This window comes from Phaethon aethereus (genome assembly GCF_964289735.1).
Source record: "Phaethon aethereus genome assembly, chromosome: 1".
Lineage (NCBI taxonomy): Eukaryota > Metazoa > Chordata > Aves > Phaethontiformes > Phaethontidae > Phaethon > Phaethon aethereus.
Genome location: NC_138575.1, coordinates 161109266 through 161127313, shown reverse-complemented (window position 1 = coordinate 161127313; position 18048 = coordinate 161109266). Strand labels below are relative to the sequence as shown.

Here is an 18048-nt window from a genome sequence, read left to right as displayed (position 1 = left end):
TATTTAATAAGGTTTGAACTAATAAATTAATCAAAGTTCAAAACATTTCAAACATTCCACTGAAAAGGGCCTGGAGTCTTGTGTTTTCCTGTGTCTTGGGCCATTGCTCAAACTGCATGGCTATCATGCACAATACAGCCTTCCTGTTTTTATTCTTTTGCCTTTCTTTAGCAGGAAGACAATGAACCATGCTGAATTCATTTGGGAGGTGGTAGTGGGGGGAAGTTGTAGGCATCTGTTGTGAGGGCTGGATCCTGAACTCTGGATCCTGACTGCAGTGCTTGAGCACAGCAGAGGATGTAGGAGTTCAAGCACTGCCATGCTTAATGTTTTTCTTACGAGTTCTAGGTGATTTTGTCGGTATTTTGGATTCTGTTCTGAAGTATCTAATGCTTCCTGGGAACTCAGGAGGATTTGTGACCCATTTTGGGCAGTTTGTTGTTCAAAATCAGGTGTATTCTCCTTAACTTCTGGATTGTGACCTTTTATATCTTTTGTTGGATCTAGTGTTAAGCCAGATGCGCTAATGCAAAACAAGACTTGCTTGTTTCAGACAGACTCTTTAAGAAAATTATGATTTTAATATTTGTGATGTGTTTGATCTTATGTAGGCAACTAAATTGGGTTTGTCAATAGCCTTGAAATAATCCTCCCTGACAATAAATCTATATGGAGTGTGTCCATTTCCTCAACAGAAATTTCATTTATTTTTGTCCAAAATATAAACTCTTTCCAAGCTGCGGCATGTTTTCTTTTACACTGAAGTATTTTAACAGTAGCTCAATAACTGAATGAAACAATGACAACGATAGATTTGATAATGTGGAATGATTTGTAAGAGAGAAATGTTTAATACTTTTTACTCTGCCAGATATATGCTTACAACCTGATACTTCCTATGTTTTTATTTGTTTTATGTGTACAGGCTAACTTATCGCATATGCGAAATGGAGAAAGTTTGTAAGAATGGAATTTAACCCCCAACCTATTCTCTTTTGAAGGGTCACAGAAAGATATGTAGTGAATGTTTATTTTCAGCATTGATCTTAGGTTATTAAAGAGATCAGATCACTAGAGCATCTTCCTGTATTCTCTTGCCATGGCTAGTAATTTTTGGCTACCTATGTTTTTGTTTCTTATTTTTGTATGCAAGTCAGTACATCTTAAAGATCTATTACTTTTAGTGCTTGCAGATTTGGGAGTTTCAGCAGGTTCCTACTGACTCTTTGATGACTAAAGTTCAATGAGATTGATTCGTGTATACTTTCGTGAGTTGGGAGAAGATTTTACATTGCCTTGATTCCTTTAGGCTTAAAAAAGGTTACCTCAAAAATTAGGCAGTACTGACTTTAAGAACAGTTGAATAATTTCATCTAGATTAGACAAAATAGTTTCTGCCATTAATAATTTATAGTTTTATTTATAATAAGTGTACAATGAATGTTGTTTTCCTTACACAAACACTTTGATGGTGCCTTTTAACAGTATCATAGCATATCATTTTAACTTCATGTTCTAATCAACTTTAGGACATTGACCTTGATTCATTTTCAAACTGCTAAATATACAAACAGTTTGAGACCAGATGCCAAATATTTATTAATTTAGCAGTAACTTTTAAATAGAACTTTTTTAACATTCTCATATAGCTCCAAAGCATTGGTACTTAAAATTGTTAAATAAGGGTTTCCTGTGTCTAGCTATAAAACAATCACTTTGTAAAACATGAGAAAAGACTAAAACAATTAACAGGAAAGTAGAGTCCAAATAGACTTTATGCTTGACCTGATTTGAAGTCTTGTTCTCCTGAAATATCTGATATAAAGGACCTGAGTTTAAGAGTACATGGAATGTCTGACTATTACTTGGCTAAATAAGTCCTACAACTGGAAATAGAATTTAGCTGAATTGTGTAGAAGTTGTGGTAAGTTATATTTAATTATTTTGGCATATAGATATACATAGAATCTTAGAATGGTCTGGGTTGGAAGGGACCTTAAAGATCATCTAGTCCAACCCTTGCTGCCATGGGCAGGGACACCTTCCGCTAGACCAGGTTGTTCAAAGGCCCATCCAACCTGAACCTGAATGTTTTCAGGGATGGGGCATCTACCACCTCTCTGGGCAACCTGTTTCACCACCCTCATAATGAAGAAGCTCTTACTTATATCTAATCTACACCTACCCTCTTTCAGTTTAAAGCCATTACCCCTTGTCCTATCGGTACAGGCCCTTGTAAAAAGTCCCTTTCCAGCTTTCTTACAGGCCCTCTTCAAGTACTGGAAGGCTGCAAGAAGGTCTCCCTGGAGCTGCCTCTTCTCCAGGCTGAGCAACCCCAACTCTCTCAGCCTGTGCTCACAGGAGAGGTGTTCCATCCCTCTGATCTTTTTTGTGGCCCTCCTCTAGACCTGCTCCAACAGGTCCATGTCTTTCCTGTGCTTGAGGGCTCCAGAGCTGGACACAGTACTCCAGGTAGGGTCTCACCAAAGCTGAGGAAAGGGGCGGAATCCCCTCCCTTGACCTGCTGGCCACGCTTCTTTTCATGCAGCCCAGGATGTGGTTGGCCTTCTGGGCTGTGAGTACACTTTGCTAGGCCATGTTGAGCTTCTTGCCAACCAACACCCCCAAGTTCTTCTCAGGACTGCTGTCAATCCTTTCATCTCCCAGCCTGTGCTGATACCTGGGGTTGCCCTGACCCATGTAAAGGACCCTGCAATCAGCCTTGTTTAACTCTGAGGTTCACATGGGTCCACCTCCCAAGCCTGTCCAGGTCCCTCTGGATGGCATCCCTTCCCTCAGGCATGTCAACCGCACCACTCAGCTTGGTGTTGCCAGCAAACTTGCTGAGGGTGTGCTCATCCCACTGTCCATGTCGCTGACAAAGATGTTACAATGCTGTTTTTATAGCATATACTAATGTCATAATCATCTAATCCCATAAAACAGGGCATTTTCTTTTAGGTATATTTAGGTATTTAGGAAAAAAGCTGGAGCTGTGACATACATTTTTAGTGAGATGTGTACGGGAATCTCATGCCATCTCAGAAATGATGATTTCAACATTGTGTAAATGTCTTCTGAAATGCAGTTGTTTTTTGAAGTATTGTCTTTAGTTTCTGATAATGAAAACAGTGGACCCAAAAATGAAAGTAAAAGCCTAACTCTAGATGTTGTTTGGTTTATTCTATTTATAATTATGTTTTCATAGTAAATGTTCATGCATGCCTCTGAGCCATATTAACTGATAATGGAAAAACATTTATTTTTAGATCCAGGTTGCAGAAATCAAATAGGATACAAGAAATGTCCTGAAGTGAAAGAAAATATTTACTAGTTGGCTTGAAAAATATTTCATTGTTCTCTTTGGGAAAATACACAGAGGGAGAGAGAGTAGAAGCACAGGAACTCATTTTTATTGAAATATTCCAGGACTTTTGGTTGGTTTGTTTTGGTGAGGCTGAATTCTGTGGAAGGCTATAGGCTTTGTGACGAAGAAACAGAAGTGCTCACAGTGCTCCCGTACTTACAGAGAGCGAATTTTTCCATCGAGTGTCATGCTATGCCCTAGAGGTACTGTTTTAATATTGAAAAAAATGTAAAATATCTTCTGTTTCTGTAGAGGTCAGTGATGTTTAGTTCTGGATTGGATGAGTTAGGTGTTGGGTAGGAAGCTACTTTAGATGCTGCTGGGGTTGGGTGTTTTTGGCTTTGTACTGAGTTGCCTGTTACAGAATCTAGCAGTTGGCTGGAATACCCTTGTGCTGCTGCTAAACCTCCCACTGGGCAGGGAAGAGGGTTCTGGGATAAGCTGTAGTTTAGGAACTCCCAAAGTCATGGATCTTGTAGAACTTTCTGGTTGAGATTCCCCCCCCCCAGAAAGCTCTGTAAGTTTGTAGGAGTGCAGCAGAATTTCCGAGGAAAAGGGAGGTCTGATCCTACCAGGGTGCAGAGCACTCTGGGTCTGATGCTGTCCAGCGCACGCGAGTTGTCTTCATGAGATCAGTGCCTCGTTTTCAGTCACATCTACCCAGATTATTCACGCTTCAGCAAACATTGGTGTCATAGATGCAGGAATTCATCTTGCTTAGTGCCGTACTCGCTCTGTAGTGCTAAAAGGAATAATAAATAATACAGAATCGTTGTCACAAATGTGAGTAGCTATGGTTGAATTTGCGCAGTTTGAGGAAGATTGTATCTTTTTTATCTTACCTGTTTTCAGCGTAGAACTGCACTATTAAAGAATGAAGCATGAATATTGGCACAGGTTCCCACAGATCAGAGCAGGATGATGGAAGAAAATGGATTAGAGGGAAAATTCTATAAGGAAGAAAGGGAGCAGGTGTGGTCTGCAATGAAAGAAGTTGTTTCAAGAATAAGTGTGGGGTATAACATCATAAGATTGGAAGACGTTTACTTGAATCCTCAAATCCAGTGTCCCGCTATTGGAAATGGCTGCACTGTACAGTTGATTTCAGAAATGAATAGAGTTCCTTTTCTTTTCTTTCCAGTTTGAAGTTGCGGAATCAGTTGAGAGTTCTGTTATGCTGAACTTGTGTTTTTTCTAACATGTAATTTGGGTAGTTGAATCTACATGCTTGACTGTATGTTTATCTCTTTCATGAACTGAAGCTGCGGCCAAGAACTGTAGTTGACACCTGATTTTTTGAGAAATCCCTTCTTTCATTTCCATTGAAAGTATTGAGGAAGTAGCAATTTTTTTTTCTAAATAAGAGTGCAAAATTTCTGATGACTTTTTCTTCATTAACGACAGGGTGCTGTGGTTTGCCTACTGAAAAAGCTCCATTAGCCATTGTTTCTGAAAACTTGTGTATATAATGCAGGAGCAAAATTTGGCATCCTTTGAGATTTTTCTCTCCTTTGTTATTGCTTAGAAGATATTGCTTACAATATGCTTCTGAGTAATTTCATTATTGCAGTACAATTTTCCTTGAAAACATAGTTTTAGTCTCATTTCAGTCTTTTAGTTTCTAATTTCTTAACTCTTGGGAGCTTCTCACAAATCTTGGAGTTAGTGGTTTTTTGCCATGTATGAACTCTATATAGAGAGGCTTTAAAATAATCCTGTTCAGAGTTTGAAGGACCATTCAATTAGCATTTCATATACAATTAATTGTCTACACTAGAGCATTTTTCCCCAATGTTTATTTCTAGACTGGAAAACAAATATTTTTGATTTAAAGTAACTCAATGCTACATAATAGTATAATGTCAAAAGGCCATATGCATAGGTCTGTTAATAGCAGCATGTTATTGTTTCAGGTTTTGGCAGATAAACATGGTAATGCCTTGTGGTTGAATGAGAGAGAGTGCTCCATTCAAAGGAGAAACCAAAAAGTTGTGGAGGAAGCACCGAGGTATGTATACTAGACTTTTGATGCAGCTTCTTTTTTGGGGAAAACAAAAAGCACTTTTGGAAAGCTGCTGATTTGATTTATTGTACAAATGCAAGCAAAAATTTTAGTCTATTAAACACCACAAAGAAAATAAATACATGTTTAAGTTAGTCATTTGACTGTAGTACAATTTTGACGTTGTATTTGAGGGTGTTTTGATCTCGCTTCATGATGCCTTTCTGTAAGAAGAAAACAGGGGTTGGGGTGTTTATTGTTTAATGATCTTGTATTAAATGGATATGGATCTTACAATCAAGTATATGTGGTACATAAGATGACTTTCTTAATGTATCCGAGGTGTTTTCCTTTTCTTTTGCCATTCAACTTTTGGATTTAAGAGTAAAGTAAAATATGGGATAAGTATTCGTTTTTACCACACATACAGATGTTTGACTATGTTATAGTAATTGTGAGAGGGTCAGATAATACTGTGTATTTCTATTTGAAGTGGAACATGAAGTACTAAATATTCTGCACCACGTATAGTACCATTCATGGTAGTGAACTATAGATGTAGGTGTCCAGTAACTGAAATGTGCTAAATGATCTTAATCCCACTGATTTCAAATGGAGCTGAAATGTGTTGCTGCTGTGCATGCTATGGTCTTGCTGTGTTCTCTGATGAATGCAATGCAACAGAAAATATGTGTAGAAAGAGCAGAAGGAAGTTCTGATTTCAGAAACCCAGACAGAGGTATATCCCACAACCTGTGGGAATTCCCAGTGTAATGTGTTAACCAGCTGGGATGGGTTTGCCGTTATTCTATAGCACAGAACTATGTGATGCAACAATTTAGGATGTGAGGAAAAGCACATAATGTTGGATCATAATTGTCAGATTGGCACTGTTTGACCTAGATTTTAAATAAAAAACCAAGTTTAAATCTAAGGATACAAAGCCATTAGTAAATGTTTGAATAGCTGTTGTTGCTTCCTGTAGTGCTTGTGGATTTCTTGGAAGCCTTATGTCTAAACATTTTACTATATTTTTGTTTGTGAAATGTGAAGACTTCAGGTCCTGATGTAATGTGCCTGTGCATGTATGTATACCTAAGCACTTAAGAGAGGAAAGTCTTTTGCCTCAGGAGTACATGTAAGGAGCTGCCTGTCACTGCTGCTGGCTCATTCTCCGTGCCTGTGGTCAATTAAAGGGAGTGATATGTCTTTCTCTCACCAGCCAACTGTGATCAGAGTGTTTTCTTTCATCAGAAATATCAGCCTTTTAACTTTCTTGGGCTTCTCTGCTGGAGTTGCCAGTAGGTTTTCTCATCCCTTCCTATAACTCTACAAAAGACTGCGGGCAAGTCAATAGCTTCCAAAATTTGGCGTGAAAACTCTTCTTCCGTCTTGTTGTTGAATGTTTTAGACTGCCAGGCTTTTACTGACAGCTTTGGAAGCCTTATCTGCCTTACAGCCACTTACAGTTGGCTGCAGAATCCATGTATTTACAAAGGGTTACAAGACTGTTGTAGATAAACAGGGCACTAGCTTCTGTGAGATGCTGTAGAGACCCTAAAGCCTGAAGTTAGCCCTTCCTGTGAATGCTATTTCAGTTAGTCTCATTGATTAATGACACCTGGAAACACCTTTTCTTGTATGGCTGGGTTGAGGAAATATGAAGTCCTCAGTAGTCCTTTTTTTCTCCTATTTGAAATGATAGCTGACATTAAGAGCTCTGAGATACGAAAGGAAAAAAAAGTTTCAGCCTGAAGCTTGGGGGATAGGGATGGTATGGGCTAAAATGTTTATTTGTCTTTTGTACAATTTAGGGCTTTTGACTCTGGCCTCTTCTCAAGCCTCTCTTGATTTTTTTTTTTCCTATGATGATGTTATCCTAAGCATCTAGTTTGAGACTGATTGTTGAGGGCCTTTTGGATTTGAGAATAGCCTATTATTTTCTTAAAGCTGAGTCTGCAGCTGTTGAACTTATCCTTATGGGATTTCGTGTTTGAATGTCCAGTTTTCCTAGGGAAGTTCAATCTCATAAAACATTCTCACTTTTGAGGGGAAAAAGCGCTTTAGTTCGTACTGGAACCGTGATGAGGTTCCCGCATTCAGGGGAGCCCTGGTTGTTCAGTGGTCAGTCTCCCAGTTTCAAGCAGGAGACCAACAAACTTCACTTATATCCTTTTAACATCATCAGTTGTCCTACTCTGTTCTGGGAAGCACAGACAATAAGACACATCTGATCCTTGCCAGTTTTTTAGTTAGTGCTGGGCAAAGTTAGTGCTACACAAAACTTCCAGTGTTTTACAGTAATGTTCTTTGCTTGTAGTTTCACACCTTTTTGGAAGATGCTGTTGGCTTCTCATTTCACCAGAGGGGCTGAAATTAAATGGATGAGTAACATTTAATAGTCTGTTTCTTAGTTCAGTTTTTGTTCCTCCTCTGCCCAAATTCTTCTCTGTTCAGTTGCTATGAGGCAGTGTACTTTGGCAAGAAAAAAAGTGAGGGTGTGGTTGTGTTTTCCTCTTTGCTAGAGTGTTTAATAAGGGATTCTTCCCCATGTGGAGAAACAAGGCCCATAAGCTTATCAGAAAATCCATTGATCCTTTAGAATCAATCAAAAGTAAATGGATCAATGGAAAGTAAATTAGCTGACGACTTATTCAATAACTGGAGCTCAAGGGAGTGCTCTTAAACTTCACTTTGGTGAGAGCAGGTGTCTATCTAACCATTTCAGAACCTGTTAGAAGCTTCTTAAAGCACTTTAACTTTTGCCTCACCACTTGGGTGGAGGAATGTCCAGCTATCAGAGGGACTTGGCTATCTGTACTATTTGATGCCCAAAGTTGAGATTTTTGGAATGTTGTTAGGGAGAAGTGCCATGCAAAGGCCCTTCCACTCACTGTGATCATCCAGCACTATCCTTTGCTGTGGCAGTCAAAGAGATTAAACATTTGATCCTCCATGAAATACCATTTAGAATCGTAGGGTCATTTAGGTTGGAAAAGACCTCTAAGATCATAGAGTTCAACCATCAACCTAACACTGCCAAGTCCATCACTAAACCACGTCCGTAAGCACCACATATGCATGTCTTTTAAATACCTTCAGGGATGGTGACTCATCTGCTTCCCTGGGGAGCCTGTTCCAATGCTTCTTTCAGTGAAGTTTTTCCTAATATCCAATCTAACACCCCTAACCCTCACCCGCCCCCTCTGGTACAACTTGAGGTTGTTTCCTCTTGTCCTATCTCTTGTTACTTGGGAGAAGAGACTGACACCCACCTTGTTACAACCTCCTTTCAGGCAGTTGTAGAGAGTAATAAGGTCTCCCCTCAGTGTCCTTTTCTCCAGACTAAACAACCCCAGTTCCCTCAGCTGTCCCTAGACTTGTTCTTTAGACCCCCCGCTTTGGACATGCTCCAGCAACTCAATGTCTGTCTTGTAGTGAGGAACCCAAAACTGAATACAATATTTGAGGTGTGGCCTCTAACTATCATATCTCAAAATGCTGAGCTTCAGGACACTGGGTGTTAAATCATCTCTACATTTTCAGGCCTTTCTTGGACAAGTAATGATGGAACAGTACCCTGCCACTATATTCTGTACTAGCATGCAAGACCTGTATTAGCATCCACAGTGAGCAAGTCCTTAGAACTTGCTTGATGCCTGCTTATTCTCCTTTGTTGTCTCTACAAAGACATTGGAGAGAAAACTTCAGTGATTCCATGTCCTGTGTGTTAACCCTTAGCATTCAAGACTTTCAGAATAAGCTGATTCTTAGGACAGCCTCTCAACAATTTCCCGAAATTTCCCTGAGTTTCATCTCAGACAGGAAATAACTTGTTTATTGTATGGGTTTTTTTTCTTCGTAGCTACATACATTCAGAGTTGAGATTGCCTTATCTATCGTAGGCGTTAGTTTTGTGGTGTCTTTTTAAATCGAAAGATGTTCTTTCAGTTTCAGTTCAAAGGACAAAAATGTTTCTGCCTGTGACAGAAAGATCTAAGAGGCAGGAGATTTAAAAGGGAGGCTAGTTTACCAGTAAATGACTGCATTAGAATGCAGGTGAAACAGTTAAACTATTTTTGTGACCTTTTTTGCATGCTCCATTGTTAATTTCTGTCCTTGGAAGGTGCACAGACAGCAACTTCCTTCGCTTTCTCCAAGCATTAAGCTCTCTCTGAAAGATCTCAGTATGATGCCAACTACTTCAGGATCATATTCCAGATTAACTGCCAAGGTGCTACTTGAAGCCATTGACAATTTGAATGAATGTATATAAGCAGGAACTTAGCAGAAAGGTATGTTACTGAACTAGACTCTATGTACAAGCTCTCCTTAGAGTTGTGCTGCATCTATGTATATCAGACTCTACATTTCCTGTCACTCTATCTAGAAATCCTTGAAAGATTTGGGGTTAAGAGCAACAGCAAGTCTGTTCTGTTTGTGACTCTGTACATGATTCATAGGTGGGCACAGTTTAGATATGGGGGCAAAACTGTGTTCTCAAATTCTTTAGCATATTTATACCCGTAGTGTTTTAGTATATGATACAGATATCTCAAAGGAGAATTGTTTCTTAGGTAGGGAATTCTTTTAAACAAACAGTATGCCTAACTATTTCCTAAGATCAGGTAAGCTGACCTTGATATTTAGGAAATGAAGGTACTATTCTCTTCCAGTGTAGTGGTATCTTTAGAGGAAGAGTAAATATTATTGGTGATTTTTTTTTTTTTCTGGGTGTAAGCTGAGCAGTAAATTTCCACTGACAGTGTAACTGTCTGTACTTCTCAAAATCTCAACCTTATCTGTGAGTGAAGGTGGTGGGGATATTTTGGGAATATGATGAACTAGAAGTGGAGAGATAACATCTTGCCCATGTGGTCATTTCTCTGGAAATAGGAACAATGGAACAAACCAATTGTATTGTCTTTGATCAACTTCATAATAGCTTGAAGAAGGTCTTATGAGTGAAATGTCAGGTCTGATCTTATTTTTTCTTTTTGGTGCTTTTATCTTGCAAATCCTTTTTATTGTGCAGCTGTCATGCTGCCATAGGAGCTATTTGGTTGAAGGAATAACAGTTATAAGTGTGAGAATAAACCTGACTTCAAATCTTTAAGTGCTGTGTTTTCCAGTGATGTCAAATTAGGTTGGAGAAGAGTTATTTCAGTTGTAAAAGGTGCATTGTTAAAGAAGGGAGAAACAATGTATACGAAAGGTAAAGCAGCAGAGGGAATAGGAGAACTTTGGTTAATTAACCTAGCTGATTGCAGGGATGATCCAGTCATTTTAGGGCATAAAGCTTAACCATGTGGCAGCGTTCAAGTTTAGCAGTGTGACACCTCTGTTCCATTCTTTGGCTACAGCAGGAGGTGAACAGATTGATCCGAGACCTACATTTAACAAACATAAGGAAGACACCACTGTAATAAAGGGGAGTAACTGTTTTTCATGCATATGAGAAGTTATTCTAGAAACAGTGTATGAAGCTGATACTGAAAAGGTTCTGTTCTTCCTAAGCCACTCATTGACCTTTCATAATCAAAGCCCTGCAGAAACCCCGAATTGAATTTACAGATTGTTGATTTTGTGCAATGTGTTATCCTCTTACTGAGTCAAAATAAGAACTATCATGAAACTCTTTTACATTACCAGTGCCTGTTTTTGGTAGGTACAACAGTTCTGCACATCATCTTTTTTTTTTTCCTTTGATCTGGCTTAGGATAGCTTTTTTGGGATCAGACTTGTCTTCCTTTTCCTGTTGATCCTGTTTGCCAAGAAGGAGATTTTTTTTCCTAAAGTCTGAAAATGCCTGCCCTACCATCCATCAGAATCTGCCTGTGTGGACACTGGAAGGACAGAGGTGCTAAGTAGCACTCTTCCTGTAAAGAAAAGGATCCCATTGTCTCCCAGTTTGCTTAGATATTTCCTTACTTTTTGTGTCATGTCAAATATGTTTTGTTGTGGCAGAAGTCTCTCTTTCTCTTCTGTGAGTTCAGTTCTTGGTGAAAAACCCCATAGTAAGTACTGAAAGATAAGTCCTGACCCAGCACAGGCTTCTGCTGAGTGCAGTCCTGGGCCCCAGAGGGAGCTTCACTGACTTTGGTGGGATCACTTCACATATGTGGAGGCTCCTGATTGCTCCTTTGCAGAATTAGGACTTATTCTTGAGGACACCTCAAGAAATACATAACACTTGGTATTTTCGTTCTAAACAGTAACTTAGAGGTAAGGTAGAAATTACTTCCTAGTCCCTTAAAAAAGTACTTCTAAAATGATAGCTGAGTTAAGTGCTTACTGTAAGTCACCGCAGAAATAGAATAAGCATATTTATAAGGTCATATAAGATGAACAGCCACATGTTGTCTTTCATTGAAGGTCAGCATATCGGGGTGAGGGGCAACCAGTTTCACAGCTTTGATGGAAAGACACAGAAATTTCCCTAGCTCTAAATTAACAATCTGCATAGGTTAATCTAAATCTGAATTTGCAGTACAAAGGAGAGTAACAAACAGAATATGTACCGTCCCGAGTCTTTTGATTCACTGGACCAGTGGAAGTGGCATGTTGCTCTCCTAGAATGAGAAGGCTTGGCATTTGGTCAGTGTTCACAGTGGCTCCCGAGGTGGTAGCTGAGCTGCTCTTTGAGTGCCCTTGAGTGTGTCCAGGGTTTGTGGAAAGGAATGAATTGTGATTAACACACACTGATAACTAGCCTTCACCTTACAAGTAAAGCTGAAAGAGGAAGTATCGGATATGAAAGTTTAAGCCATGATATTGTTGACTGTGTTTTAGTTAAGTATTATGAATGTCCAAATTTTCTTCATTGCAGTCTTCATATAAGAAGCCAGAATACATGCATCATTAGTTTCCAAAACTTCTTTATTGCATAGAATATCAATGAAACAGCTACACAATTTTAATTTAGAGTAGAAAACAAATTCCCCTTAGACCTCCTGTTTGGCATTCATATTTCCATTGGATGGATTTTTTTTTTAGTTACAGGGCTTTTTTTTTCTTTTCCCAAAGATATATGCCTTCTAAAATATCTTGGATTTGTATGTATGTATTTTGATTAACTTGCGTTATTCTAGATCTGTGTTCTAAAAAAGTTCTGTTATTTTATATTTTAGAGAACACTGTTACTTATCCTGAATTTCCTGTACATTAGCAGTAATTGCAAATCATACAGTATATCTGTTCAGGAGCAATATAAATGTAAAGGCATACATTTGACAGTCTTGACATGTTTTTGTAACCTAAACAATGATGCTGTCCTCTTTTAGTGGTTTTTTAAGCAGAAGATGAAATGATTTAATTATTATTTTTTCTTTTAAACTAAAGAAAGGCATTGTTTCTATATTGTAGCACTTTTCTAGACCCTGAAACTCGAAGAGCAATGGGAGAACAAGCAGTAGCACTTGCCAAAGCAGTAAAATATTCCTCTGCTGGAACAGTAGAATTCCTTGTGGACTCCAGTAAGAATTTCTACTTCTTGGAAATGAATACTAGACTTCAGGTAAGAAAAACAGCTCTACAGATTCAGAAAAGTGTTATTTAAAAAAACAGAACATAACCGCCTTCCATACTTAGGGGTCTGCTCTAGCAAAGACTTACACATAAGTAACTTGACGCATGTGAGCACTTCCCACTGAACTTAAAAGATCTACTCACATAAATAAGCCTGTGTATATAAGACTTTGCAGCAGTGAGCCCTTGCACAGCACTCAAGCATTCAGAACTTTTGCTCTGTTTACACTTGACCTAAAGACCTTGCAAGAGGTCACTGTTAAGTGCCACTGTGAGTTCACAGTAAGTGGCTATCTATCCACTGTGCTCTGATGCTTTTCCCCATGGGTCCCTGAAGTTTCTTTTTTATTTTTTATACTTTGATGATCACTTGCTGAGTTTCTCTAGGAGGGTGATTAAAACTATATGTGTATATCAGCAATAAAAACACTAGTAATCTGTGTATGATTGAAATTGTGACTGCAATGCAACAGTGTAAAAAGCATGCTGACACGGTGTAGGATTTTTGTATCATCTCATGTGGTCAGTAGTGGATGTAATAATGTACCCTGTAAATAAACGGACAAACACTGTTTTATGGAAAACCCCCTCTACCTCTTATTTGACTGTTATAATGCATTTCTGGTCATAATCTAACAAAACAGGCATGTAACTTGAAGTCTCTGTATCATTCTGAGAGATGGGAAGTTCAACTTGTAAGAAAGTAAATTCTATCATCTTTATCCTCCTTTTCTCACTGAAATGTGGTATCAAGCAACAGAGTAATTAGATTCTTATGCTGTTTTTAGGTACATTTCATTAGGGCTGTGTTCTGCCTGCTGCTTGTACATGTGTGCAGTGATAGAGCATAAAGAGATCCTCGTAATTCTGACAACTTTCCATTACTTTGTATAATGGCTGGGTAAACTTATGCTTTGGATGAAGAAGTGAAAGAGGATTTGGGGTACGAAGGGGGAATGAGGGTGTTGCAATCTTCCCTGTGCCAAGGGAAGACTGCTAGTAAAATTTGCCTTGCCTTGCAGGGCAGCAGTGTTTTTGGAATTAGTTATGACAGTTATACTTCATATGTTTCTGCTAGGAGTTTGCTAGGAACAATCTGGTTTACCTTAGATTCAGAGAGGGTGGTGGTTAATGGCAATGTTCATTAAAATATTATGAAGAATTTATGTCTCTCTGGTCATATTCTTTACATTTTTCCCATCTTGTAGTTTTTGAGGACATACTTTTTAGTGACTTTCCATATTCTTGTTTACATAAAAGGAAATTAATTTATGATTTTCTGCATAACCCACCAGAAGTTCAAAACCATTTCCTTGCTGTAGTATATTATTGTCCATGAATTCCTAAATGGAATTAGCAATGGAGTATCCTTGGAGTTGATTCTTTTTGCGATTGGTTTTTAAGATGTTATCTTTGCTGTGTTGTGGTGTTTGCCCCCGCAATGCACAGTGGTAAGTGTTCAAAGTCCCAAATTGCAAACTTGCTTAATTGTAGAGATCTCCACATAAGCAGTAAGAAAGCTTTCACAATTCCATCTTTAAGGACTTTAAAAACTCCTTTTGAAATACAGCCTAAGCAGTTTGACGATCTCCTATAATAGCAAACTCATTCTTGCCAACTCTTGAAGAAATTTGCTAATCTTAAATTACAGTACTTGTGTAGATATTCTCTAATACCTCTATCCTGACTGTGTATTGTCTTTAATTAGCATTTCAGCTTGAGGCTGGAGAGTAGTAATTTTCTCTGATTCTTCCCCATCTTTACCTGATTGATCTGTCACTTCTCCCAGGTCTCAAGCTTTATTTTCTGTTTAGCTAACAGTTATGCAACTAACATCTTGTTCTTGCTCCCTTCTATTAAAAGCCAAACATAGGAACTCTAATGAAGCTTGTCCAGGTTTAACTTCAGAACCAGGAGACTCTCCAGATGTCCCTGTATTACTTCAGCCTTTTTCTTTTGCACCTCTTAACTGTGAAGAGTGACTAACAGGCTCACCTGCCTTGTTTTTGCTGAACACTCCACAGTTGGAAGAACTTTCCTAAATGATGGACATCTGATCTGTAAATGATGCTCCCCAGGTCTGTGTTGTGTGTTACTGACACAGCTACCTGTCAGCATCATCAGAATGTGTCTACTAAATTATGCCATTACCTGTGTCTGTTTTAACATTTCAGCAGTCTCTAATCAGATCACTGTAGCCTTTTTACTTTAAGTACAGACTTCAGAATATACTTGCGTTGAGCTAACTAAACTGTGTCCAATACTTTGCACTGCCTGCTGATTGCTCCCCTCCATCCTTTTGGTGTATCTGTCAGATATCTTCCAGTGTTTTTTGTAAATTATTTTGCAGCAATTGAGACTTGTATTATTATTTGGCTGTCTTTTTTGGGGAACTCTTTGGGAATATACCTTTTCTGCTATATAGTTCTGCAAAAAAGTATAAGTAGCACCTTACAGGAAGTTTATATTTTATTTAATTTTTGTGTTAAGTGTTGCTGCAATACAATATGAGGTTGGAAAGAGAAAAAAGTTGGTGAATCAGCTCCATTGTGTCTCTCATATGCTACCCAAATATGTTACAGATGTTTCATTCCCTCCAAGTGATTCAACTAGAATGATTTATTCTTTGCTGTTAATGTACTTTTTGTTGTATTTGCTTCTCTGTCATCTTTCAGAGGCTATCAGATAAGTACGAGGCACAAGACTGGATAACTGTAGCAAAACTATATTTCTGTTTTTTCACAAGAAAACAGAAATGTCTGCCCTAGCAGTTACAAGAGAACTTCTGTACATTGTCATTTAGGGCACTTTTGGAATAGTTTTCAGGCAGCTACCACCGTTAGGATCGTTCAGACAGACCAGATGTTGAATGTCTGATTCTTTATAGCTGCTCACCCTGCATTGTGCTTTGTGTTACTTAGTTGTCATCAGCCTAATCAAAGGCAGTCATAGTCCAAAATAGCCGAAAAGCTTTGAAATAAAGAAAAAGTTTCTGACCCATTAGACTGATAGCCTTATTAACTTCCAAATTGTGTTAAAATCTCCTTATCACACTACCATCAGAAATACTGACTTCCAGCAGGAATGTCTCTTCTGCTTTTCAGTGGAAGACTAGAAATGTTCCTCTTTGACTCTATATGAATAGTCTACAATCTGTAAATAAAGAATATCTGTTAACATATGGCTTTGCAGTGTGGCCAAGCTTCTTACAGGTGAATCAGTTGGTGACAGCAAACAGGAAATATCACGTACTTGAGAAGTTTGTAGTACCTTGAAATGAGGAGCATCTCTTGTTGGCTTGAGGAAAACTGAGAAAAAGTGCAAAGAGCAGTGTTAAGAGAGTACTTACCCTGAATACAGTTTGTACGTCTGTGTCTCAGCTCTGCTGCTAACCTTATGCCTTCCTCATGCATTGTGTGATTTAAATAACAAGTGAGCACTCTCTTCTTCCTCAAAACATGACCAAATTTGCTTAGAGTAATCTGATTGAAAAGATCATTTGTATGAACTGTATTCAGCACAGTAGTGTTGAGAAATATGTTAATTGGAGTAGTAGCGTGTTTTCTCCTCATGTGACTATTTGAATATTTTTGTCATAATTTTTTAGAGAATAAAAGTTAATTTGGTAGACTGTTGATGTGTTTGTAAGAGATTTATTGAAAGCAAATGGCATATCTGCATATTTTTATTTTACAGATAATTGTAGTGAGAGTATTTTATGTAAATGTTTTCAAGTTCTTTTAAAGTAACTTCATTCTAAGGCATAAGGCAAATGTAAATAAACATCCATATGCCCATAGAACATTACCCGGTGTTAAAATTTTTGTTCATCGCTTTCAGGGTTTTCATTGGATTTTGCTGACCTCTGGAAAACGTTATATTCCAGAGCTTTGTACAAAATGGGCTGTTCCTGGTAGAAAAGACAGACGAAAGCTTTTTACATGCAACATGTCTCTTTCTACCTCCCTTTTCATCTGTTTGTCCACTCATGAAAGTATACAAAACATGGCTGGGAAATGTCTACAATTACATAGAAACCTTGTTGGTGATTATCTGGAGCTCCACTGCCTATAAGCTCCTGGTTCTAACTGTCTCTTAATGGTATCTGTATTCTGTTGCACATCATTAGGCAGCACCTGCTTTGCCTTTGTTCAGTGAAGGAGAGAAGTGCTGGAAAATGTGCAGCTGCACTATATAAACAGTAGCATCAAAATATAAATAGCGAAGTGATGAGCAGAGTCTGGATTGCCAGCCCAAACTGCAGCGAGGTGGTGACTTTGGTATCCGTAGCAGACCCATGGGACAGCAAGAGGTGGTTTTGTCGTCTTGGTGTGTGAACTGCCTGGAGGATGAATCGTGATAGGTGGGCAGGGGTATGGGAGCAGTGAAAGGGGCTGTCAGGACTTGGAGGGGTAGATTGCTACAAAGTCTGAATGGCAGGATTTCAAAGTAAAGTCTCAAGTGACTGTTTCTGCTGTTTGCTGAGACTCTTCATATTTCTTAATACTGGAATCTTGTTTTACTGTGACACTTTGCTTCAGTCATTTTAAATAGGCTAACGAACAGTGTCAGATGGTAAAGACTTTCAATTGCTGCTAACCTGGCCTGAATTTGAACTACTGACCTAAAGGTGAAAGGTCTCTTATCCCATTACCAGTCCCCTAAGCCCACCAGAATCCATTCTGCACACAGTTTATACCAGCTGTTCATGGCCATTTTTAGAACCGAAAGAAAGGTGATTTTGCTGCCAAACAACACTTCTTCACACAAGAGGGTCAGCCGACAACATTTAACCAGATTTTTGCCACATTCTTGCCTCCTAATGCAACTTCCATTATGTAGCTACTGGTTGTCTGCTTTTCAGGCTTCCCAAAAGAACTACAGAAAAGCATTGCTAATTGTTGTTGACAGAAGAGAACGACATTGTTTGTGTAAGTCATTGAATGTGAAAGATGCCATTAACAGTGCTGCCAGGGCATGGAGTGATATCTTAGAGGCAACATTACCACATAACTATCATAAAATACTATTAAAAAAGTAGAGCAAAAGGAGGCGTCCCTCCATTTTTAGTAAGTAGAGAAACAAAAGATCATTCTTCAAAGGATGCATTAGGTTTTTTCCTTTGGTGAATTTCATGTAAAAAAACCCAAGA

At 38.6% G+C, this 18048-nt stretch overlaps 1 protein-coding gene across 1 annotated transcript in view; it reads left to right on the top strand.

The window, feature by feature from the left end:
- Positions 1–18048, top strand: part of PCCA (propionyl-CoA carboxylase subunit alpha) — a gene marked incomplete at its 3' end in the record, with an annotated part of 301448 nt that overhangs the window by 107062 nt on the left and 176338 nt on the right. Inside the window, exons 11-12 of the mRNA XM_082013979.1 lie at positions 5281–5375; positions 12735–12885. Of these exons, the coding sequence (XP_081870105.1) occupies positions 5281–5375; positions 12735–12885 (246 nt within the window). The remainder of the gene's footprint in view (positions 1–5280; positions 5376–12734; positions 12886–18048) is intronic.